The sequence below is a fragment of the Leuciscus leuciscus genome (assembly GCF_965113295.1).
Source record: "Leuciscus leuciscus genome assembly, chromosome: 2".
Taxonomy (NCBI): domain Eukaryota; kingdom Metazoa; phylum Chordata; class Actinopteri; order Cypriniformes; family Leuciscidae; genus Leuciscus; species Leuciscus leuciscus.
Window position 1 is genome coordinate 42,404,657 of NC_138726.1, and position 26,057 is coordinate 42,430,713.

Here is a 26,057-nt window from a genome sequence, read left to right on the forward strand (position 1 = left end):
GTGTCCCAAGTTCCCGAGTCACATGGCCCATAGTCAACAGAGCCGTCTGTAAGAACTGAGATGCAGAAGCGTCAACGCTCGCTGACTCTAATGTGTTATTGCAGGCAAGAAGCAGCTGGCAGATAGTATTCTCAGCTCGAGTTATATAGGCTACCGACTCGTATACCTTCTTCAAGAAAGTGTCAGTGCGTCCACATTGTGCACTCGGGCAGCGTACATTGCCTCTTAGAGCCTCATCTGGTGATACCACCAAAGCTGCAACCGGCTGTTCAATTTCAGGCGCCCGTCCTACCCCGATGGAGTCAGCCTCAGCCATTGCTGCAAGAGTGCGAGCTGTCTTTGACCTCCTCCTAGGCACATTGGGACTGGTAAGTGCACTGGAGAATTCTGTCACAAAATCCTTGCACGGTGGCATTGTGAACACATTATTATCAGCGGCTTGTCTGAAGAACACATTGGTTTGAATGGGTTGGACAGGTGATTTGTCAAGACCCAAACGAGCCACCGCCATCTGCAGAACAGATAACACATCGTCTGGAGCAGATGGGCCTGCGCCCGATGAATGTACAGACCCACCGCTTGAACCACATGTAGCATATAGGTTAGAAAAGACATCGTTTGGGAGGGTGGGTTGTATGGCAGGTTCCACCGATTCTCCATCAAGAAAATGAGAATTAGACGCGCTCATGGAGAGAGCGTCAAAATCTATATCATGTGGGGGTTGGAAATCACTCTCATCCACTGGTGTGTTCTCAGTATGTGGGGCCGATACTGGGGGTTGTAGAGACTGAAGAAGACGTTTCATCTCCATCATTTCTGAAGAGAGAGAAGCTAAAGTCTTCGATAACAAGTGTTCTGAAGTGTCTTTCTGTAGTACAGATTTTTTCTTGCTAGGCGGAGAGCCAGCCGCTGCTGACGCGCGACGCTTTTGAGCGCGTCGCGGCTGTTGTGCGAGGGTAACAGGTGAGTTAATGTCTAACTCAGCAAGGCGAAGCTGTCTCTCTGACATCGGTAGCATACTACAATGCAAACACGGATCAGTCAGGGCCTCCTTCAGATGTTGAGCGCCTAAACATGATGGGCATCGATCGTGTCCGTCGTCGGGAAGAAGCGTATTCGGACACAATTTGCAACTTGAAACGGAGATGTGAGAGCTATGATCCATGACTCCATCAATAACACGTCCTCGGTTAGCACCGTAGGCACTTAAAACTGTAATAGCACCCACTGAGCAGTTCGAAAAAATCTTCGGATAGAACCGAAAATTCTATAACATGAAACGTTCTCACAAGTAACGTTAAGTCAAGTCTGCCTTCGGATAGAACCGCGAGGCATTCAATGACTAGCACTACGGCGAGTATGCAATGAATCTAAGATATGAAAAAAAAAAAATATATATATATATATATATATATATATATATATAACAGATAACGTTACAGGTTTGCGGTGAACGCAACCTAAACGCGGTCGAAACCAGCCACCGGATAGTACCGTGAAGCACAGGGTATCACCGACGCAACAACAAATAATCGTATGCACTCACGTAATGAAGAAAATAATCCAAGATATCCGTCCTGATGATGGTGTGGAAAGCGCGCTGTCACAGCTTGGGAGGGCGAATCCTCGCAACTCATGTAAGCTGCACGGGACAGCGTGAAAACAAACGACCTATCAAAAGCGAGAAAGCGAAAGAGGCTGGGCACCGAGTCACTGTGGTTTATATCCTCGCGTCTCGGTCTGCGTCATGACGTGACTTTGTTCTTATATTCTTCTCGATCTATCTAGCTGGCGCAGCGATTATCCACTAGTGCTCTGCACTGCCTCTGGCGGTCAGTAGGAATGAAACAGAACATTCAACTACTATTCTTTTAAAGCTGCCGTCGGCAAGTCTGGCAGATTGGGTCGATTAGCCAAAATTTTGAATGTTTACAACTCTCATGCCCCTCCCCACTACCAGCGAGCACCCTCCCATCGAGGTCGTGCTCGTCAGTGCGTCACTGTGCGTGTGTACCTGATTTTCTGTGAACGTCCGTCTCTTCAGCATCTATCAACACCATGGACTCGGAGGTAGGCTGCCCTGGCTAATCTATCCATAGATAGCAATAACCGAGGAATTTGAAGCTTGTTAGTAGATTTTCTCTCCGCCATCACGCTTCATGCAATCTCCAGGCGAACTTCAGGCGTGGCGTATGCATGTGATATTAACGTGCGCGAGTGAGGGGGGATCTGTGGCGTGTGCACGACCTGTGATTGACAGTCAGATCTCACACCCCCCTGCGCTGATTGGACCTGATGAAGCGGGAGCGCTGGTTTTTTGCAAAACAAATAACACGCTCCGGGTGGAGTTAGAAGCTCGGGTTTTTTTCTAAAACCACCTTATTTATGTTGTTCTGTCGGATTATAGTGTCGATTACACTGAATATGATCAAAAAAATGTTGCAGACGGCAGCTTTAAATGTCCAGTCAAAAAAAAATAAAAAAAATAATTGAAACTAACTTGTAAAAGCTGATATTGTTGACTGCTGATTGATGTTGAGTACAACAGTAGGAAGTGACAAGTCTTTATTTGTATATTATGAGTGAGTTATTGAATCATTCATTAACCGATTCAATAAAAAACTGATGAATTACACTGTTTTGCTCATAGAAGCGCAAGAGCTTTGGTCTCATATGTAACTATTTCTATTGGTGGAGCAAATATTGACAAAGAAACTGGCAAAACTGTCTCTAAAATGTAAGTTATTCAATATTGACCTCTTGTTTTTGGAACTAAAATCAATATCACATTTGCAATTATGCTCTTGCTTTGAACAGCTGCTCTCTAGCTAAACTCAAGATCCAAAACAGTCATTTTACAGTAACAGCAGTATCATTTTGAAAAATATGTTTACAATCATGTACACAGGAAATGAAGACTTTAGTTATATCAGTGAGCAGGTTTCTCAATGGAAATATCTAGCCTACTGCTAACTTTGTTTTGGTACTACCTAATGGTTACATTAAGCAGCACAGATTAAATAAATTACATAAACATTCTTTATATATATATATATATATATATATAACTAAAATTGCTGAGTAGGCTACATGTAGAAACAGGGTGGTGATGGTGACCTCTAGTGGCTGTAGTGACTCATGTAGCAAAATCCGACCTGCATTGGCCTATCATGATATTACTGTATGTCTTTCTCTGTGTGCTCAAGGGAGGTGGGCTGAAATTTTTTCATTTATGGTTTAAAAAAATCACATTTTGACTAATTTATCTGCTATCTTTTAAGCAGTGTTTCCTTCCTTCCTGTTAAGCATTTGAACTGCTCCAGTAAACACAGTTTACATGGGCGGGATAGACATTTAATAGTGGTTATGTAATCCTTAAAGCTGTAGGACATTTAACCCAATCATTATCTTCAGGGGTTTCAGAAAAGAATTCCAAGTGTGGCTCTACTTCAATTCTATGTTGTTAATGTAAATTTGCTTATGTAGGCTAGGCAATAAAATATTATATTTCATTTCTTTGATGCAGTGGACTTGCAGTAATAAAATCAGATTAAGGAAACCCTGGCAACCTTTCAGTCTAAGCTATTAATAAACCACAGTAATTCACCACTTACAAAGCTGGCAGTCCCAGAAATGACCACAGACCCCCTTGGGACCAGATTTAAACAGCATGTCACTAGTCAATCAAATAACCATGGTGACAGTAGAATGGGCAATTCCCAGTTGCAATCACAAGGCGAGAGCAGCTGATTCTGTCTTTGAATAAATTTTAATAATGCAGGGGTGAGTGTATCCATCTGGAGATGTTGGTAAACCCATCTGTCAGTTGACAGGCTAACCAACTGATGTTGACCGTAATGTTGCAGACATCATGCAGTTGCTACTGCGGAGCAGACACCGCAATGACATACAAAAACCTTCTGACTTACCACAGCAGGATGAGGGATTGAGAAAAGAAACAGAAACAGACAGCTAGAATAGGTTAAAAAAGAGAGAAGTAGAAATGGAAAGAAAAATCCTTAGAACAAGATACAGCATGAGGCTAGTGGAACTGCAGCGTGTGTCCCTGGTGTTGTGTATCAATGGCAGAGAGTCAATATGATTTTGAAAAATATACTGATATGTTCATAAGCTGACAAAAAACTGGTGTAGGATTTACTTTGAAACTATTTCAAATAATTACAGAGGAATGGCAGGTAATATTGAATTAAACCTGACATTTTTAAGTTAGTTTTATTTAACACTTGCCTTATAGTGTATAATTCTATATTTTATATAAAAATACATTTTATTTTAAAAAGCTCAGAAAACATTTTTATGAGATAAATATGTGTTTGTCACAATCATGTCTAAATGAAGATGATGAAAAAAAGTTCAAACAAGTCTCCACAAAAAAAAAGGTTCTTTAATAAAACAAACTTAGGTAATCCAATAGCAGGAAGGCAGTGAAACAGATACACGAACAATACCAGACACCAACTGAATGAAAAGGAGGAAAGTGATAGAACTCAAATGAAGAGCAGGTAATGACTCCTTAATCACAAACGAGGAGCGGGAAAATGGAACAAAGAAAAACAGGTGACTGATAAAAATTGCACATATTTAACTTTAAAATAGCCCATGACCCTATACAGAGGATACAGCGTTATATATGGATGGATGAATGGAACTTTTAAATAATAAAAGAGAGAAGAATATGCTATGTATAATAAAAAATTACAACTGGCTCACACCCATATTTACACACTAATACTCTACTCAACACATTCTGAACAGGAAAGTAAAATATTAAAGCACGTTCATGTTTGTATAAGCAAAACAGAATTGAACAGAACAGGAACATAGATGTTTAACGTTTCAGAGTCCACAAATAGAACAATTGGTAGGTGTAGGACTAGTGAATTTGCTTGTCTTGTCCAAACACCTCAAAGTTATTTTCATTATCTGGTTAAGAAGCATTTTATGGTGTGGGCTTGAATCTGTTTTCATTTTTGTGTCTGTGTTTGTCCATGAGTGCAGAACTCTTTCATGCTGGTAGCCTTAATCTCTCTTTATAAACATGAATTTGGAGTTCCCCATGGCCTGTGAGATCACCATTTACACAGTGGGAGTCAGCGCAACTTCACGACGGCTGAAAGAGGCAACAAAAGAGCGGAACCACTGCCTTTGTTGGTTGCCATCACACTATATCTACCATCTGCACTAGCTGCCATCTGTTTCGTGATGCTTAAATAGTGGATAAGGCCAAAATAGTGGTAAACTGTAGAGAATGGCATGATGTACTAAAAATGTCTGAGTGTGCATGAGCTGTAGAATTGCTTTTCAGCTACACTGCTTCATTGCACAGAGGCAGAGCCATGGTGTGAAAATACTGTGAATACATTAGACAGGGTTTCCTCATGCCGTCGTAAAGCAGTTGTCTGTATTGCTACGTTGGTGCTGTTGTGACCTTAAAGTCCAATAAAACTGACAACTTTTGCAAACGAGATCCATAGTAAGATTCTTAACAGAAGGACTGGATCTGTGTGAAAAAGCTGGGGTTTTTTTCATCCTGCATACATGTTCAGACATAAACACTTCCGTAGCAATTTGAAACCTCACTGAAAGGAGTTAATGTCCTGTTGGGGAACAAGTTACACATTGTCTATAGCTTAACCATGAATATTAAATAGCGAAAGCGAAATTCTTAGTTCTTTTCAGGATGTGGAGACCAATTTAGAGCTTTCAGTACTGTATAAAAACTAATTAAACACAGGTAGACTATGATTTTGATTTTTTTGTATGTGTCATTTCCTGGGTTACGTTTTATAAAAATGTCTAAGAGCTATGGCTTAGATCAGACCGATTACCTACTAATGTTTCTGAACACAGCAATAAGAGACTTATTAAAACCAATCAAACATGACCTAAGTGTAAATGTCTGACTCTACATTTATGGTCTTTCAACATCAGTCTTCTGAAACAGAAAAGCCTTTGTCAGACCTTGGCCTTCATAAATGCTGTCGAAATAGCAGCTGAGACGCACAGGAAGCCAGGTGCTCTAACTGATCAACAGACAGCACACACACACACACACACACACACACACACACACACACACACACACACACACACACAGACTGAGAGATAGAGAGAGAGAGAGAGAGAGAGCTCTCCCTCTCCTACTTGTCCACCTAGCAATGGAATCTTATCAACATTATGGCTTTATTGTAGGGTTTAAAAGAGACATAAAAGAGATTGCCCTTGAAAAGACCATGTTGATAACAGTATGAAAAGAATTGTTTTGCATTAGTTTGTCTGTATTTTTTATTTGAAATGCATAAAATAAAGCCTGATTATGCTAAACTACTGTATAGCCTATAGCCAATGTTCACAGGCATTGCACCCCCCTTTCTATAAACCTGCTGTAGCCTATAAACGTTGTGTAATTTCTATTTCACAAATATAACACAGGGAACCATGTTACAATAGCTTCATTTGAAAACTTCTTTGACCATCAAGCTTTTTAATGCTGTCATCTGTTCGCTTTGATGGAGTGTATCTATGAGACTGACTGTTGTGCTCGAATAGACTACCTACGCTTTTCGCATGGCATGACTAGCCGTAGCCTACATGATAATGTGACACGAGCTCCTTCAGTTCAGTAGTATTCACACGCTCTGAGGGACTGACTGACTGAGTCATTGTGCGCGCGGTTCCTTCAGTGTGAAAGTCACCTGCGTTTATCGCTCTTCCACTGGTTTTACATTGCGCTTGTTTTGACATATGTAGGCTATACTGTCTCACCGGGAACATTACTTCAAAATAACCAGCGACCTTTTACGCGATTTCGCTGACCGTTTTCCAACTGTTTTGCGTAGGCTACGAGAGGCGGAAAGCAAGTGTTCTACGTTTGTGTATGAAAGGTAAGACAATTTCTCTAAATGTTTGCCAATGTGAATGTGATGCACGATATGATCTCCGATCACACTCTGTGAGAAAGGTGTTAGAGTGTGAATTGTGTGTTTTCATACATTTTGATCAGAATCCATTGCTTTTGCTTTTTTACTTGTGAAATGGGGGTAATTTGTACCTTCGCCGTTATTAAACTGATTAGAAAAATATTAACCGAGATGTAGAGCTAGTTGTCACACTTTTTAATTTGTCAAACACCATCAAACCCCTTTACAAAATGAAACGCTCTATGTGGGGTATGTTGTCACAGTAAGAACAACAATAACTTCTGATGATAAAAATGTGACAACTTGCCCCGGTTTGATATCTAATAACAATATATTTTTTTCTGTTTAAATCTACCTTCATTATATAGCTGACCATTGCCATAATTGATGCTACAGTGTTTTTGTAATTGTGTTCACTTGTTTAGAGCCATAGCAAAATATTTCGATATTGGAAATTTTAGTTGGAAGGGTTGAATTCACAGTAATTGTGCTTAAAAGCCTATATGAATGTACTGCTAGAGTAAATACATTTGTGTTATCAAAAGCTGAGATATAGCCTAGCCCCTGTGACAACTAGCCCCGGTCTCTCGTAATTCTTTTGTATTCAAATAAATGGGCTAGGTTTATTTTCCCTCATGTTTTGCATATGTTTTGCATGTGTTTGCAAGTGCACTAACAGAAGAAACTCTCAAAATGACCACATTTTGTTAAATAAAATAAACCATGTTAATGAGCTTAAAAAGTAACACATTAACACATCTTAACATGCAATAACCTTTTGAGCTAACCTAAACCTTAAGATAAACATGCAGTTTTTTCTCATTCGTTTCAACATTTCACGCTCATTGCAGTAATATATGAGACAAGGATCTCCTTGGGGAAATTGGAGCGCAGGTGGAGGAGCAGCACCCGCATATTTACTCTGAGGCTATGAACAAATCAAAGACACACTGAGACTGTGTGCTTTAGTGAAACCCTCAACAATCCTGTAACCCCCCCCCCAGTCAGTCCGCCTCAATAGAAAGGAATGCTTCCTTTATCTGCCTTCTAAACTGACTGAGAAGATTGAGCCTGTGACTACAACCGTCTGATGCTTTTATTATTGTTCTATAAGAATTGCTGGTATGCTTATTAAATTGCAAGCAAAGATGTTTTCATTTTAGCTTCTCTTTTTGTCGTGTAGTGTAAGTTGGTTTTCCTGTCTGAACCATGGTGGTTTGATCTGTGCAACTAAATGTCAGTGAGTTTTTCGCTGTAATGCAACTTAGCTTCAGTGCTTTCGCCACTAAATGATCGAAAGACCTTTGCCCTCAGTCCCTGCTACTTGTCAGTGCAGCTCAGAATGAAGTGAGCTGAAAGGCCTCTCTCTTTTTAGTCCGGCACTGATGTCACAAAGGAAAAGCACAATAGCTTGACCTAGTTCATCTCAAAGTTCACATTCTTGTTCTGTGCGGGTTGTTAGCTTTGCTAGACGCAACATCAGCCGTGGAAATACTGTAAACGCAAGTCTTCTGTGGTTTATTGCTCTTGAGGCTTATATGTAGGACTTCGAAACGAGTTCAATCATTTCAAGAGATTTTATCAGAGCAACGACATTCAGGTAGCTGAAAGACTCATGACTTCACAACACAACAGGTTATTAAAATTTCCACAGTCATCATAACTAAAAGAGGAAGTGTTATATGAGTGTGCATGGTTTGTTTTTTAATGGCTGGGAAATAACATAACATAAGGGTGAGAGAATGTTCCAAAAATTCCTTTTATTGCACAGTTTAAAACTGGCAACATGCTCCCTGAATAAATGGACTTCACCAGCTTCCTTTCAGTGGTGCTTGGAGAGAAAAGGGACATTCTTTGACTGCTGTGAGGTCCACATTGCTGGAACAATGGCAGAGGCAGAGAGGGCCAGAAAAGGCGGAGGCATAGACGCACCCTCTCAAACATAGCACAGAGGAACTGGGTACTCTCAGTGGTAGTCAATAGGCTGCTCTGTAATAGCCACATTGGGCTGTAATTTTTATACAGTGCACTGCGGACATGTTTAGACAAAGACACACACCATAGCATAAAATTACAATAATTTTTACAGTGTATATGCTCACCGGCCACTTTATTAGGTACACCTGCTAGTACCGGGTTGGACCCCTTTTGCCTTCTTTTCTTCGTGGCAACAATGTGCTGGAAACATTCCTCTGAGATTTTGGTCCATATTGACATAGCATCACACATTTGCTACAGATTTGTCAGCAGCACATACGTTGTGCGCCATATCCCAAAGGTGCTCTATTGGATTGAGATCTGGTGATTCTGGAGGCCATTTGAGTATAGTGAACACATTTTTTCCAATTTTCCAGTCTTCTTTTGTCCTATTTTGGTGAGCCTCAGTTTTACTGTGTTCACTTGTTTAGAGCTATAGCAAAATATTTTGATATTGAAATTTTCTTCAAGGTTCAATTTGTGCATTCAGAGATGCTCTTCTGCAGACCTTGGTTGTAAGAGTGGTTATTTGAGTTACTGTTGCCTTTCTATCAGCAGGAACCATTCTCCTCTGACCTCTGCCGCAAACGGGATATTTTTTCTTTTTCTGACTATTCTCTGTGGTTGTGCATGAAAATCCCCAAAGATTGGCAGTTTCTGAATTTCAAATAATTTCAACTCAAATAAGCCACTTAAATAACCTTTCTTCCCCATTGTGATGCTCAGTTCGAAATTCAGCAGATTGTCTTGACCAGGGCTGCATCCGAAAGCTTAGGCATCTGACTGGCTATGACTTTGCAGGCAGCGTTTGCACACAATGGTGTCTGCTGAAACTGATTTCGGGCAGTCTTCTGAAGCAACATAACTGTTTAATGATCTACAACAAAATATAGAGAGCTTTGGCGATAACTAAGAGAATATTAAATTACTACAATACAAATTTCTCGCTAGAAATTAGGGCTACTTGATTTAGGGGGAAAAATGTAGTTGCAATTTTTTGGTTAAAATTGCTTTTGCAATTTAAAATGCAATTATTATATGCACCAAAATTATCGTCCGAAAATGGCATTTTCGGTTTTTGGATGAAAGAGAAAAGAGGCCTAAAAATACATAATATGTTTGCATATATTGAGGAAACATGCTAAGTTCACATACTCGTTTCGTTGAAAAACACTTCTACAGCCAGTTATTTTACTTTGAAATGTCCGTTTCAAACATCTGGAATGTTTGTTTTTGATTTGGTCTGTGTAATACTGCATGTTGCTAATTTGCCAATTTTCATTGTCATTTGCACTCGTTCATGTTGCGTGTGCTCAAACTGCTAACCCGTGTGAGCGCCGTCCAGTCTGAAGAGCTGGTGGCGGGAGAATCAATGATCTCCGATATTTTGAATTTGGACTGCAGTACCTATTTCGATCATTCTTACCTTTAAAGGGTAACTAAACCCTAAAACAACTTTTTTAGTTAATGATCTGTAAGACTGGGGCTTCATTAGTGCTGTTCATTGATTCGAGTACATTTTTTGACATTTGGGTATAAAGTGTTTTAATTCTATATTGTCTAAAAACGTCTGAGTGCTGCCCTCTTCAGGTTGAACGGTGGCTACTGCAGTTGAATTTTCCTATTGGATGTTGTGGTACTGCGTGACGTAAGCAGGTACCAGCTCACCACGCCCTTGCCTACAGAGAGACGCGGGTCTCAGGTGCACGCCCCCCCGGGGGCACATGTTGTGATTTTTGCTGTCGTACAAGCTCGCAGGCAATTTTTTTTCTCTCTGTAGAAATAGCTTGGAAATCATTGATGCTCATATGGTCATGGCTCACATTGTGTGAGAAGAATCACGTGCGAAGCCCAGCATATTACGACTACGAGCCTCCTGTCCTCCCAATAATTTTCAAACATGTTTAAAAATTCAGGGAATCTGCCGACTTTGACCTGTGTATAGGCTGTCCCCTTTTGCAAAATCCTACACAACCACATCACATATTCTTGGCTATAACAATATGCATATTGTTATAGCCTAGTAGCTGCAACCCTAGTGTGTGCATACACTGACACACAAAAATACACTCTTGTTTTTGTTGAAAGGCATTGCTGTGTTGATCTCTGCTTTTCACCAAATAATTTGCACAATCATCTTTTTTTTTATTTTATTTTTTTTATCCGAAGCTATATCAGCAACATTGAAGGCTCCAGTCTGCATGTTTAGCGTGAAAGCAAAGCACATGTGATTGCCGCTGGCTCGTCGCGCAGGACAGTCGTGCCGTGTACTACTTGCTGCTTTGACGCAATTATCAGGTTAACTGACTCGTGACTCGTATGTAATGGCTCACAACAACCTCGATTTTGAAATCGAAATCACGATTTCAGCAAGGTTTCCAACTCTCACTGTACAAGTATTTTGCATGCGATGTAAAGCAAAAGCTCACAATCTATGAGTGTCACAGTTCTGCAAGATAGAGAGGACTCAGAACTTCACATACTTTTGAAAATCCATCGTTTTGTTGATCCTGGTATGTGCTCTTTTTCCACGAGGGGGTTTGGGCATCACAACATTTGTTTCCATGCAGACTGTTAAAGAACGCTACACACACACGTCTCCGGGACATTCTGTAGAATTCAACCAATCAGATCACGACTTCGAAACTCCTGAAGTGTTTCTAGAAAAATGTGCCATATGCATCAGACGTTCAGCCAACGGTCCGTGGGCATGACGTCTGAGGCTGAAACTAGTCCTGGGGTGACAACGGGATTGAGGACTGCAGATGGAGAGGCACCAGGTGGGATGATGGTGAGGAAGACAAGCAGGAACACAAGGAACCAGGGGCTTGATAATCTCTTTGATGTTGCAGTCTTGCTGCCTGGCAGAGGCTCACAGAGCCAGAGGCTTGACACTTGGGAATCAGACTGCTCCCACAGTCTAGTGAGGGTCAGTGGCCAGGAAATCTCAGGATTCAGGGACAAGTCAATGAACAAGACAAGACACAACACAACAAGATAACAGAGCAAGACAAGAAAGAAGATAAGAAATGAAACAAGAGGCAAACTAAAACCTGATTTAAATAACTATGGCTAGATGAAAAAAAACACTGAACTTGCTATTAGAAATAACTGGAACTTGCAAACAAATAAAATAATACAAAGAACAACCTTGCAGGAAACTAGATACTGGAGGTGAAAATCTTAAGTAGAAATGAAATCAAAATCAAAAGAGAAAAACAAGACACAGGGGCAAACTAACTTGAACAAGACCAGAGGAAAAAACTAAACAAAATAGCAACAAGGATACACCAGAAAAAGAAAATAGCAGGATCGTCTGAAAAAGGAAACAATACTAAAATTCAGTCAGTTCATTCGCATTCGGAGATCGACTATTTTTGACTGACAAAATGCCGGCGGACACAGCTACAGTGAGTTGTTCAAAATCTTTCCTTTTAGTAAACTCTGCGTACACAAACAATGTTCTCAATGCTCGAGTTCATGTGTAGAGCCCCTTGTGATACTTCAAGCAAAGTTTCATGTTTTCATGTGTCGAGCCTTCTTAGTGTTTTAAAAATAGCGATTTTTGATGCTATCATATTAGTGCCCCAAGCACTCCCATTCAAAAGGCAGTTTGGCCAAAAACGAAAATACTGTCAAACTTAAAAGTGCCGTTTCCATTCTAATTATGCTTTTAAACGAAAGTTTGCCTCGGGTAGATTAACAAAAAGACCCTATGTTGCATTTTGGCGAGAGTTACCCTTTAAGAGCAGCTTTACTTCAAAAACAACTTGTTTAACACGAAATACTTATCTTCTAATTTTTTTCACTACATAAATGGGTCACAAGAGAAATATTAAGAAAATAAATTAAGACAGTTATCAGCATATATATGTTGAAGTGGGATTTATCTCTCGTTGTCTTCACTTGCCGAAACTTTCTGTAGTGATAATTGACTGGGGTTTGAGACTTAAGTCTCGCGCAAAGTTTGCACATTGCTTGTATAATATCCACTGAACCACCTTCATGGTGAAAAATGTCCAATATTGTGATGTGACATTTTTCTTTATTGACAATTGATAGACGGTTCATATTTCCCGTGATAACAGGCTATATTAAATAAATGAGTAAATAAAGTGAAAGGGAAATGTGAAACAAGTAAATTAATGATCAAGTAAATTAATAAAAGAGGTGCCGGTGTAGCCTAGACCCCATATGTAAGCTATAGGCTGGTGGCTTGGAAGTGTGGACGTGTGTAATATGGTTTATCCATTTTGCAACACGAACTGGAGGTAAGCAACAGTTTGCTTAATTGCAGCTGTTTGATAGCTGCAGAACTCAAAGATCTCCCTCATTTTGTTTTCTTTCTTGCTGCATTAAAGATGAAATGGTTTAACTTCTGTTTTCGTGCAGGCGCAGTGTGGGAAAAACACTGACTTTAGGGCAATCGGTTTGTAGCTCTGCTTCAAGTGTATGATATCCTCATGAGGGGCTACCAAAATTTCTGACATGCCAGAAATTCATCCGCCCATCCGATTGCTGGTCAGGAGAGTTTATCGCCTTTTGTTTTCCCCTGTACACTGCAATTTTCATCCGTTTTTGAGCCGAATTATGACTCGTGCAACTCTTTTTTTAGAGCCGATTTTCAGCTTTGTCGTGCGTTCACAAAGCTGAAAATCGGCTCTAAAAAAAGAGTTGCACGAGTCATAATTCGGCTCAAAAACGGATGAAAATTGCACAGCCTAGCCTTAAGCCAAATCGCGATTTTTCGATTACATTTTCGTGCATCCTTACTGGAAATAACATCAAAAGTGGAAAAAGTTGGTGAAAAACATACATATACACACAAACTGACCACCAACCGCAACTTTCAGATGTCATCTTTATTTTTTAGCTCAACTGCCGAGGAATGGAACGCAAAGGATTGTGGGATATCATAGGCAACGAAGGATCCATATAGGCCAAGCCTATAGCTGTGTCCCTAAGTGAAGGCCGCAGATTTCGAAGGATGCAGCCTTCACATTGGGACACAGCTTATATGTGTCTTTCAAAAATCGATCAGTTGAAGGTAGCTCAGTTGACAGGATGTGACAAGATCATTGGATTCTGACGTCTAAATTCGTTGAGTTGCTGTCATGTCATTGGCTGATTAGAACAAGCAGTTGAGCAGGTGTGCCTAATATATGTATGTCTATATAGAGAATGTATCTGTTATATATATATATATATATATATTACTCCATTATATCATTATATCATATCCATTTTATTTTCGTTGCTTTTATTTTTGTCAATTGCTTGATTACACTTGAAAAGTACTTTGAATTGCAATAAATAAAGTGTGCTTGATTGATGTGCAAGTAGTTTGCATGGCAAGATGTTGTTGCGGCCTGATATTATCCGGTGGCCAGTGTGGGAGGAAAAACTGTCAAAATAAACGGTTTACCACAACATAGGCAAGACGATGGCAACTGTCTGTTGTGTAAGTTGTTTTTGTTGTCGAAAAGTTTTTTATTCCTTTTCAAAAAGTTTGTCAAAACAGATCACAGGAGCCAAAATGTGCACAATTATGCATTAATACAGACAGCTTGCCTATCCACACAGCTCGGTCAAACCCTAACAATATTTGTTGCTACAGTGTCAGAAATGTCTCACACATATTCCATTACACTGTATATCTGTTGCAGAATTTTGTCAACTCTAAAGTGCACTGTCTCAGTATGGCAAAAGGAAGTATACTAAACAGTATGTGCACATTTTCTGTTTAGATCTTTTTATCATTGATTTGTCATTGTTCTCTTGACACAGATGGCAGTCATTTTATGTTAATATCTCTCATCTCTTTTATCTCTCCTACAGTATATGTGTCTCTGATTCTCTTTGTTTATGCATGCATGCATTTCATAGCAGTTTAGTAGTTCTAGAACACACTATCTCATAATAGTAGCAGCATCAGTGGTAAAGCACATGATGTAGTTTCGTCTTCAGACCAAATCGAGTATCTGCAGATGTTGTGTTTAGCATAATGCCTGCCACAACAGGTTGACGCATGTTTGCGCTTGCAGTTGGTAAATGCAGGAAAGCCACAGTGGTGTCTGATCTTAACAGTGTGCTACATTCTCTTACAGTTTCATTTCAACTGGTTTGGCTCATATTTTTGAAAGATGTAAAGGTCAACATGCAGAAAAGCAACACGGTAGATCTGCACTATACAAGTGAGAACTAATTAAAGTAGTTGATGCTATGGTTGTTATCTACAGGAAGGTTAGACTTAATTGTGAAAACGTCATACTGCCCTTTTAACCCTGTGGTCTTATTCTTAAGCCCATCATCTGGGTTTAAAGTCACCGTGAAATCAAAATGGACAATTCTTATTTTTTATGGAATATTGCTGTATTTATTATAAATGATTTAATTGTGCACATCATTATTTTTTAAAAGTCAAGTGCCCTCTTATCTTTAATCAAAGTAATTTCCCCTCACTCTTGCAGCGTTATCTCTTCTCTTCTCTGATGACGTGTTTCTCGGCGTGGGGCGGGACAAACTGTCACTCACATGAGATCACATCAATAGCTAACACAACGATCCAATCAATTCCTGATAGACAGAATTAAGTCCTGTCCTACATGTTTTATTGTTCGAGAATTCGTTTCACTTTCGTCCGTTTCAATCTTAAATGATATTCTGGCATCGTTTTGATGCATAGACTTAATATCCTAATTTACATGAGAGGATGTGAGCAACTTGAATGTTTACCCAATTTTTTAAACTGAGATACCACAGTTTTCTGGTGTCTGTATTGTCTCTCAACGAAGTGAGAAAAAAAACATCAGCTTCTAACACTCAAATTTGGAGAAGTGACTTGTAGATCTGTTGTGTGCCTCAGTGATCCATGCTGACTCATCCACTGTCACTTGCACATGTTTTAGCATACTGGGACTGGCAGTGTGTTATGATTCATTGTATTGTATATCTGAGACATGCTCTTTGTCTTGACCATGAGGATTCACGTATTACTACACAAAATGAAACAAAGATTGTGACATAAAGATGGCATCATGTCTGTATGGCCACAATAGTCACTTTGTTGCAAAAGAAAGTCTGTTCTCATGGATAAGAGATGGCAGTTGCAGCCAAACATGCATCAGAATGTATTTTTACCTTTGGATGTATGTGTTCTTATTGATAAGAGTCCAGGAATAGATGTGTTACTAGATGGCTGCCTTTTTATCTCACGAATAGTGGAAGAGGAAATAATTTTTTTTCTATACAGATAATGCAGACATGTATCTTTTTCACTAAACTAGGTGGTAAGGGGAAGGAACAGCCAAGATATTGATAACATTATTTCCTTTTCATATGGGAAGCCCTTGCGTGGCTCTACTAAGGCACGTCATTGTGCATATTTTCATTTCTCTCTAACTGAGTTCTCTGTTGTTTTTCAGGCATCATCTATGAGCTACAATGAAGCAGAACCCAAAGACTGTAAGAATGTGGATGATCATCTGTCTTTTGTTCAATTCGGGTCTGGGTAAGTAGGCGACCAGCAAGGAAGTGAAATTAAGTTTATTTTTTATGTATAATGATGCATAATAAGAATTGCTGTTAGTATCTTGTTAAATAAATCTATTTTTGCACACTTGACTAGTGCAAAAATTTTATATTTTGAGATAGTTTTGAAGATAAAATGTATGTATATCAATTTTATTTACTTCTCCAGCAACATTAGAGAATGACAGAGACTTTAAGATGTGTGGAATATGGAGCCATGGCAACGCATCCCGAAATCTGGAGTATGATTTGAGAACAGGCTGTGAGAAAATTGAGATTTCAGCAAATGAGAACACACTCTCTATTCGGGGCAGTATCACAGCGAAGTGCACACGATCTTCATCCATTCACCTAGATTCAAACCCTCTTCAAAATCAAAGTAATTTCTGTGTGTTCTGGGATCCGCTGCTGGACCTGCTGATAGTGGAGATGAATGGAAAGAATCACATTCTGTGTGAACGAAAAGGCCTTCAAGGATCCTGCTGCACTGACCTCTCACCAGGGTACCAGAAAAAGGCCAGTCTGTATGGTATTGTGAAAGGCAGCATCCATGGTGATATCATCAGTAACGATGTGATGGAAATATATACATTTAAAGGGGGTTCAATCAACTGCAGTAAGAACCTTTAATGTAATATGTTCATTTTTGTCAAAGTTTCAGATATAAAAAGTTACACTGAGTGAGTTTAGCATTTTTGAATATGTAATTACTTTGGTTTCAGTATATCTCATCTGTTTTCCCACTTATAGAAGAGAAGTTCTGTGATGAGGCAAGTCTGAAGTCCAGAGGAGCAAACATGTAAGCCAATTATCATTTTATTTTAGTTTGGTAGTTTCACTATTACTGTAGAGTGTTATGAACTGATGTGATCAATCATGCAGATTGCAAGAGGTTATGTTGTGAATGTGCATGCTTGTAAGAGTGCAATCAGGATGAGCCTAAATATGAGTGAAAAACAGTGGTTGAGCACCAAACAGGAAGCTAAACACATGCTTACAATGGCTTTCTAACTAATTCCTTTGTGGCATGAACTGCCAAGTGCATCATTGGATTTTTAGTACATTTATCACATCTTCAACATTTTATTTATTTCATATATTGTGCATGTTCATTTAATATGCTGAGCCATCATATTAAAATCTTTAAACGAGTATCGTCTTATGCATAGTGCAGAAATGGGTGGGTACATTTTGTGTGGTTACAATAATAGGTAAGTATTTACTGTGGTTTGTATTGCAACCATAACACATGCACACCCTCCACAATGAAATACTATAAATAAACCTTTTTCTTTGAATGAAAATTGTGGTGGGATTGAGGCATTGGTGCAATTTGAGTTCATATGAATCTGACTTTCTAGAGAGTGCAGACAGAATCTATGCCTTATGTAATACTACTGTAGTTCTTGTATCTTTTAATAATCATGCTGAATCACGTGAATATGTTATAATAATTTATAACACCTAGTACAATAAGTAACATTTGTGTATCTGATTCTGTTATAGTGTGGTCATGTCTAAATACATGTGTTTGTGTGTGTTTGCAGGATAGAAGAAGTAGTGATGAAATCCAATACAATAGGTCGTGTGGATCTACCTTGTGCTCAGGGCACAGTTATTGAGATGGAAGAGGGCTTCAAAGGACTCAATTTAACTCTGCCAGTAAATGACATTCACATTTTTTAAGCAGAGTTCAAATAATCTTTGATTCACAGAAAGGTCTTTTTCTTGCATATGAATAAATATGTTTTGCATTCCAGGCCCCTCGATCAAACATGATACCCTCAGTTTATCTTCCCTCTTGCCTGAAATCAACAACAAAGACTAAATCCAAAGTGGTGTGTACTTACTACAAGGAACAGAAATTATTTCAGGTATGACAATATTTGTCAAGCAGAAATAAATCATGTGGAGCAATGTACAGTATGATACAACAGTATTTGTGATGTATAGGGGGGACCTTCTAATTCAACTCTTCTGGGTGGCATAGTTGGACTCTCTGTAGAGAACGAAACCACCCAAAACCTCTCAGAGCCTGTCAAAATCCGGTTCCATCACCTTCCCTTACCAGTAAGTATGTTTGAGTTGTTGTTTAGTAGTATTTTTTTTTTACTTTTTCAAGTTATACCATGTTTGTTATGGTGATAAAGTGCAATTCATAAGCTTAGCAACAACTGTAGCTCACATCATTTTTGCACTAAGTAGACTAAAGGGGGTCGCACACCGGACGCGCAGCTCAGCGCCGCGCCGCGCACCTCCACGTCTTTTAAATTCGAACACATTATTCTCTATGAGAGTACACACACCGGCGGCGCCTTTCGCCGTCTGTCCGCGGCGGCTCAGGACCGTGTTCAAAATCCTGCCGCGCCACAGAGCGCCATTTACATAGTTTTATATAAAATTTACATTTATGTGTCTCAAATCGTAGTTAATGTATATACGGACTTCACCATGTGCTGCAATATACATTTAGTTTTATATTTATTTACAGAAATCAGAAAATTGCTGATGTTATCGGATTTTCAGGTGAGAGTTGTCCTAGACGTGGCGCGACGCGGCGCTGAGCTGCGCGTCCGGTGTGCGGCCGCCTTAAGGGTGTGTTCACACTTGGTTAGATTAAGTCAAACTCTGGTGTTATTGTTCTTACAGTGCGGTTTATTATTAGAGTAAGAGTGAACGCTGTCATCCGAACCTTTGTGCGCCCCAAACAAACAGCTTCCAAAAGAACTCTGGTTTAGTTTGAGAAATATGAATGCAACACGGGCCAAAGACATCTAAACAAACCAAAAACAAGATGTTATGTAACAAGATGCAGCCCTGTAAAGGACAGAATGCTCAAGCATACCTGGACCTTCTCGTCATTGGAGCTATGTTGCCCATTACAGTTTGGTACAGGCGTCAGAACCATTGTCTCCGTGCATCAGATATTTATTTGTTTCGTTAAAACGGAGGAATTCCTGACACTGTTTTAACTCCTTTACATATTTTATAATCTGTTTGTGTACGCACACAAGCATTTAGCCTAGCACACAGCAAGTTCTGTTCAAATATATACGTCATAAAAGAGGTTTTCGTTTTGCATGTTTAGGTTTGGTGTTAAAAATTACAGTGTGAACGCAAAGCAAACCAGGACTAAATGTATTATTTTCTTTAGCAAAAAAATAAAATAAAAAAGAGAGAGAGAGAACCGAACTACAAGTGTGAACACCCCCACCCTAAATGTCTTCCATTTCCTTAACACTGAAAACCGCATGACCAGGATAGTGAGGTGAAGCCTGATAAACATCAGATTGCTCATCTTGTTTTTGGCATTTAAATCAAAAGGGCCTCATTTATGACAGAATTTATAACAGCTGAACTTTGCAATTGTTATGATGAATCTCTCTTCCTAACCTCTTCTGTTTCATTCCACAGGCTAACTGTTTTAGAAATTGTGTTTCATGGGACACAAGAAAAGGTGTGTTCAAGTCTTCATGTTCATAGACACATCATCAATCAGTATTTGACATCAAGTAAATGTTTAAGCAGTAACTGATTGTTCTACTGATGTCTTTTTCTGCAGACAATGAAGTGAATTGGAGATTCGATGGTTGTGATACGATTAAAATCAATGAAAGAGAGACAGAATGTCACTGTGATCACCTTACATACTTCGCTATTCTTGTGGTGAGTAGCGCTTTTACTCATTGCTGTTAATATTTTACACTGAGAGCCAGACTTTATGAATAAAAGGTATTTCTTTCATTCTTGGGAATTTGCATAGCCAATGGGAGAGTGTGTTAACGGATTACACAGTAAAGTTGAAGCCGGCCGCGTGCCACCATCTTGTAGCAGAACTTCACCTGCTGTTAGCATCCCATTGACTCCCATTCATTTTGGCGTCACTTTGACAGCGAATAACTTCACATCTGAGGCGTTTAAAGGGATACTCTACCGTTTTTTCATATTAAACTATGTTATTCCCTTAACTAAGACGAGTTGATACATACCTCTCTCGTCTCAGTGCGTGCACTAAATCCCTCTGTCTTGCGGCGAAACTTTGTTAGCCCAGTTCATTTAATATGGGCCAAGCAGAGAAGCTACCAAACACCTCCACGTTTTCCCTATTTAAATACAGTTACTCGCGAAGTGTAACTCGACCTAGGACGGTGACACAAAACAAAACGTTGCGCTTTTCTAAGCGTGTAAAATGGATAACTATATTGTATGGCGGAATACCATAGCAAGTGCTTGTAAGCACTTCGACTTGGCGCAGTAATATCTTCACTAGAGGAAGCGGGGGCCGGTGAGAGGATTTTTCACGAGTGAAGATATTACTGCGCCGAAGTCGAAGTGCTTACAAGCACTTGCTATGGTATTCCGCCATACAAAATAGTTATCCATTTTACACGCTTAGAAAAGCGCAACGTTTTGTTTTGTGTCACCGTCCTAGGTCGAGTTACACTTCGCGAGTAACTGTATTTAAATAGGGAAAACGTGGAGGTGTTTGGTAGCTTCTCTGCTTGGCCCATATTAAATGAACTGGGCTAACAAAGTTTCGCCGCAAGACAGAGGGATTTAGTGCACGCACTGAGACGAGAGAGGTATGTATCAACTCGTCTTAGTTAAGGGAATAACATAGTTTAATATGAAAAAACGGTAGAGTATCCCTTTAAAGACTTTATTTCTAAAGAAACACGACAATGTATAAAATGCTCCATTACCTTATAGCTTATGTTATGGCCCCGTAGAAGCAGTTTTTGTAAAAGTAGGCTAACGATTGCGTCATAACCACGCGACTCTCTGTCGCACAGTAGAGAGATTACCGTATGGACAGGAGGAGAAGCTCGCGGGCAATCGGGGGGACGTGGAGGCACAATGACAAAATAATTAATCAGAATACCTAGCAAAAGTTTCTCCTGCTCCTAGCTCGTGGACACCTCCTACTCGCGCTCTCCGTCTCTGCGAGATTTGGAAGGGAATGTTTCAGATTTCTCTCGGCACAGCTACTAGAAGACAGACGGGTTGCTCACGTCACATCTACGTCGTCAAGCTCGGTTTGAGTCTGCGCGTCAGGAACGGAAGTCCTAAAAAATCGCTAAAAATGGGCTTCACTTGTCTCAATTGAGTTCCAATGAGATGGCTCTGTCCACTTCTTATACTGTCTATGACTTTACCATGTCTATTTTTCTTCAATGCTTTAGCAAGTGGAACAGAGGGCTACAGTTCGCCATCTAAAGGCTCTGACGTTCATTACCGCTGTGGGCTGTGCCGTGTCTTTAGTTAGCTGTTTGGTTCTCTTCTATTGGCTGTCTAAACACAGGTAATTATGATTTCATTGACTTGGAATTTATTACACTATCACAAATTTTCTTTCTTAAAAAAAAAAAGAAGCTTGTTTAGTGAAACAAAATCTATTTTGAATCTCACCCCCATTGTTTTTGTCTCTGCATTCCAGAAAAGTGAAGAAAAACCAGTCCTCACTGGTGCATCGTGGTCTGGTGGGGGCAATATTTCTTTTGTGCTTGTTCTTCATCCTTACCGGTACAATAGCCAATGTTGGAAATGATACAGTTTGTAAGATAACAGGAACTCTTCTGCATTACTCGCTACTCAGCACACTCTGCTGGATGGCTGTGGAAGTGTTTCACACATTCTTGTTAGTCCGCAAGGTGTTCAGCACAACACCTCCATGGGTCTTTTACTTGGGGGGATTTGGTGAGTATAAACATACATTTATTTATTTATTTTAAAACAAGCAGAAATTGAATTTTCACCTGTTTTTTTTAAGAATATATATATATTTAGATATACATATAAAAAAAATGTTTTCCAATTATAGGTCTCCCAGCTCTGCCAGTTGGGGTACTGCTCTCAATAGGGGGGATTTATGGCAAAAGGGATATAGTACCAAGTGAAAATATTACCGGTCCTTACCACATGTAAGAAGAGATATTTACTACTTAGATGTGACCCTGCATTCAGTATACAAGAATTAAAATAATCTTTGCTCTGCTTATCCAGGTGCTGGATGTTGGATTCTGACAGGAGCAGATTGGCCCATTACATCATTAATGTTGGCTTACTGGCTGCTGTGGTGAGCTCTGGTACAGTCATGCTTTTCCTTGTGGTGAAGGAGATCCGCAATCGACCCGATTGGAAGAAGACTCATGTGGCTTTTCTCAGTATCTGGGGTCTCACCTGTCTGTTTGGCACAACGTGGAGCCTCGGTTTCCTCAGTTTTGGCCCTCTCTCAGAGGCCACCCTCTTCCTCTTCTGTATTATCAATTCCTTACAAGGTAAGCTTTTTCTTGAATGCTCTATCACAAAATACACGAGGTCAAATAATGGCTAGGCTATTGTGTCAATGTAAGTTGAGTTCCTGTGGTGGCATATAAAAATAAAACAAGCCCTCGAACTTGTTTCCTTTTTTTTTTTTTTATCTTGCTTTTAACTCATTAGCTTCCATTCTGATATGAAAAAAATTGCATGATAATATCCAATTCCCATGTGTCCTAACAGGATTTTTTCTAATGCTGCGATACTATGCTCTTGAGCGGATAAAAAAGAAAGATGACTCCAGTTCGGATGGGAGCAGTTCTGGATCTTCAAAACAGCATATGCTACATACTCATGAAAATAGTTAAAAGTTTGATGATGCTCAAACAGTGTCTTTCTGAAATTGCCAAATTTCAAAAATTTCTCAAGTTTTTACTATGAAAGATTATCATCAAAGGGCATTTAAAGATATTCTCTTATCCTGCTGGTCAGGAAGTTGAAAGTTCCTCAGATGACATTGAGTCACAGAGCGTTGGGTAATTGCTTCACCTGTCATAAGCTGTATTTCTGTATTCATATTCTTAGTGCGAGTTTGATAGTTTGTTTCATTTTCTCAAGCAAACCTTGCACTTTAGGGTTTTTTTTGTTTTTTTTTACTACTGTGTAAAACTGCTGTATTTATAGTGATATAAGGAGTTCTTGCAAATCACTTTTAGTAATAAATAAAAAATAATTTAATTTTGTCGTCAAAAAGTAGTGAGTTGTGGAGATGAGGGTGTTTGTGCAAGTTTAAACTGCCAAAAAAGTGCATTCCTCAATTGTGTATTTTCAGAATCAAGGTAAACGTGCAAACTCTTTATTTTGTTTAGTTTTGTAAAACATAAGTTGCACTTTTGTTTATTCTTTAGAGTCTTGTAATGAAGCAAAGTAAAGCACAAACTACATTTTAGTTTGTATTGTTTTGTGTATTTGTAATTTTTTATATGTATTTCTGTTGGAATATAATAATATGTAATACATAATATCAATATTTTTGGTGTTTGGTGATTTTTCTTTTACTTTTTTTTGTAATTGGACACATTTTATAAGATCATACCAAGGGGGAACCATATTACTATATTCATTAAAAATATTTAAAAAAAAACTAATATTAAAGGGATAGGTCACCCAAAAATGTTTGGGTGTTTGATGTTGTTCCAAACCTGTATGAGTTTCTTTCATCTGCTGAACACATTTTAAAGAATATGGGTAACCAAACAGTTGATGGACCCCATTGACTTCCATCAACTATTTTGAGGGTGAGAAAATGATAACAGAATTTTCATTTTTGGGTGAACTAGCCATTTGATAAAAGTAAGCGATTATTAAAAAAGGTTATATATAACAACATTAAGGTTCTATATAGCAATTTTTAAATAAAGTCAATGGGGTACATCAACCTTTTTGGTAATGTAAAATAAAGTTATTTACATTTATTTTACATTACATTTTGAAACATTTCTGTTGAAAAAATAAAGATTTGTACAATATGCTGTTGTAAGCAATTGTATAATCCAAGCACAAATAAGATGAAAGTGTGTGTCTCATATTACCAATTGCACTGTCCCAATTTACCTGAAAATGATAATGAGTTTTTATCATTTTTAATCTTTGTATATTTAAACAAAAAACAAAGAAATCTCGCACACTATCCGTACTTGCAAAAAAGTATCAAAAACTTTTTATTAGCAACGTTTCGGTCTCACGACCTTCATCAGGCATATGACATGGTCTTTTTTCCCACGCACCTATCACCTGCAGGTGTGCGATGGTGTTTGCGCTCCAATCTTTGTATATTAAAAAATAAAATAAAATAAACATTGCTTCAAAAACCATAGTTGGAGATACAAGAGACCTTGAGCATTTATTTAAAGAATGAATAGCCTAGCTTAGGTAGAATAATTCAGTCCAGATGGGTGACCTCTGGTGGCTGGTGTTTGGAGCTCATCTTTAAAAAAAGATGCTACTTTTTTTTGCTACTGGAATTTTGCCTGTTCTTCTATGCAAAAATCCTAAATTTTTAATTGGATAGGGACTCTTTGTGAAAAACATATCTTTTTTTATTCATATCACAGATACTTACTGGGATTGTATGTGTATGTTCCAAGTCACTTTGGTTTGGAAGACAAACCATCATCCAAGTCCCAATGCTATTGTGGATTTCATAATTTTCCACCTGTAGATTTCTGTACTTACTTCCGTTCATTATTCATATCATGAGTTTTCCAGTCATCTTAACAGATAAAATATAACTGAAGGATCCACTACCACATTTTACAACAACCTGAATTCATGTTATTTGCCATGGTAAGTTGCATTTACAAAGAATTTGCCTTTCTCCAAAAACAAGTAGACATATAATACGGTAAGACATTACATAGAATGCACAATCTATTTTTAAACAATACACAATATGTTCATAGCAATGACTATACATGAAAAACAATACAGTCCACCCTTATGTGTTACTATTATTGAAGGACTTATGGTTTCATTATGACGTCACATTAGGATTGTAAACTTAAACTTAATGAGTATTAAAGACTCACTAACACTGAGTCTTTGATCCAGCGTACATTTATTGCATTGGAAATGTTCGCATATATCTTTATGCTGTATTTTTGAATAACTTTTTTTAAATTCTTTGATGAACTGCTTTAATGTTCTATTGTCTTTAGTAGACATGGAATGTAAGCCAGTGTTGCATTCTGAAGTTCAAAATGATGTTACACAATGAGCATTGCGTTAAAGTTCCCCTTTGTTCAACTTGATTTTCATCTAAACTCATTGTCTATGACTTCTTCACTGAGTTGCAGCTCTTCCATGGAAAGTTACGTAAAAGTGGTTTTACTGACTTTTTACTTACAATTATGTGAGATTTGAGTAATCACTGACACATTTGCAATGGATCACTGACATGCATTTACAAGAAATGTATCAGATAAGACAAAAAAAAGTATAGGCTGCAATTACTAGAGGCATAACGTGTCACTTAATATGCAAATTATTTATGATATATACAATTAAAGCAGTAAAGACATTTATTTAATGTGTTACTTTATTGAGTCATTTGTTCTTTTTTTGTCAATAAATATGACATGGCACAAAGACAAGAACAATTAATTCCATCAAATAACATGGAAATGTAGACATTAATGGCATTTCTAGTGAATGTAATTCCTTTCATAATTTATATTAAATTTTTTTAGAAAACATTCCAATTCAGGTAATGATAAATTTTAATCATATTTGGATAAAAAGTTCATGTATTGACTAGTTTTATTGGATAGGTTACTACAGTTCAACAGTGTT

The 26,057-nt window shown here is 38.6% G+C and overlaps 1 protein-coding gene across 7 annotated transcripts in view; it reads left to right on the top strand.

Annotated features, from left to right (window-relative positions):
• Positions 1–23,738, top strand: part of LOC309483997 (adhesion G-protein coupled receptor G5-like) — a 40,640-nt gene extending 16,902 nt beyond the window's left edge. For 4 of the 7 annotated variants that reach the window (XM_082150129.1, XM_082150131.1, XM_082150134.1 and 1 more), the window contains 11 exons: positions 17,199–17,247; positions 17,996–18,110; positions 18,209–18,322; positions 18,402–18,518; positions 19,863–19,905; positions 20,011–20,114; positions 21,632–21,750; positions 21,886–22,145; positions 22,270–22,369; positions 22,452–22,726; positions 22,950–23,738. In XM_082150129.1, coding sequence (XP_082006255.1) covers positions 17,199–17,247; positions 17,996–18,110; positions 18,209–18,322; positions 18,402–18,518; positions 19,863–19,905; positions 20,011–20,114; positions 21,632–21,750; positions 21,886–22,145; positions 22,270–22,369; positions 22,452–22,726; positions 22,950–23,074 — 1,421 coding nt within the window. In that variant the 3' untranslated portion in view covers positions 23,075–23,738. Of the gene's footprint in view, positions 1–6,459; positions 6,906–16,342; positions 16,429–16,617; positions 17,065–17,198; positions 17,248–17,995; positions 18,111–18,208; positions 18,323–18,401; positions 18,519–19,862; positions 19,906–20,010; positions 20,115–21,631; positions 21,751–21,885; positions 22,146–22,269; positions 22,370–22,451; positions 22,727–22,949 lie in introns of those variants that run through there. The other 3 variants (XM_082150128.1, XM_082150130.1, XM_082150132.1) reach the window with 2 other exon arrangements.
• Positions 23,739–26,057: the final 2,319 nt, after the last annotated feature.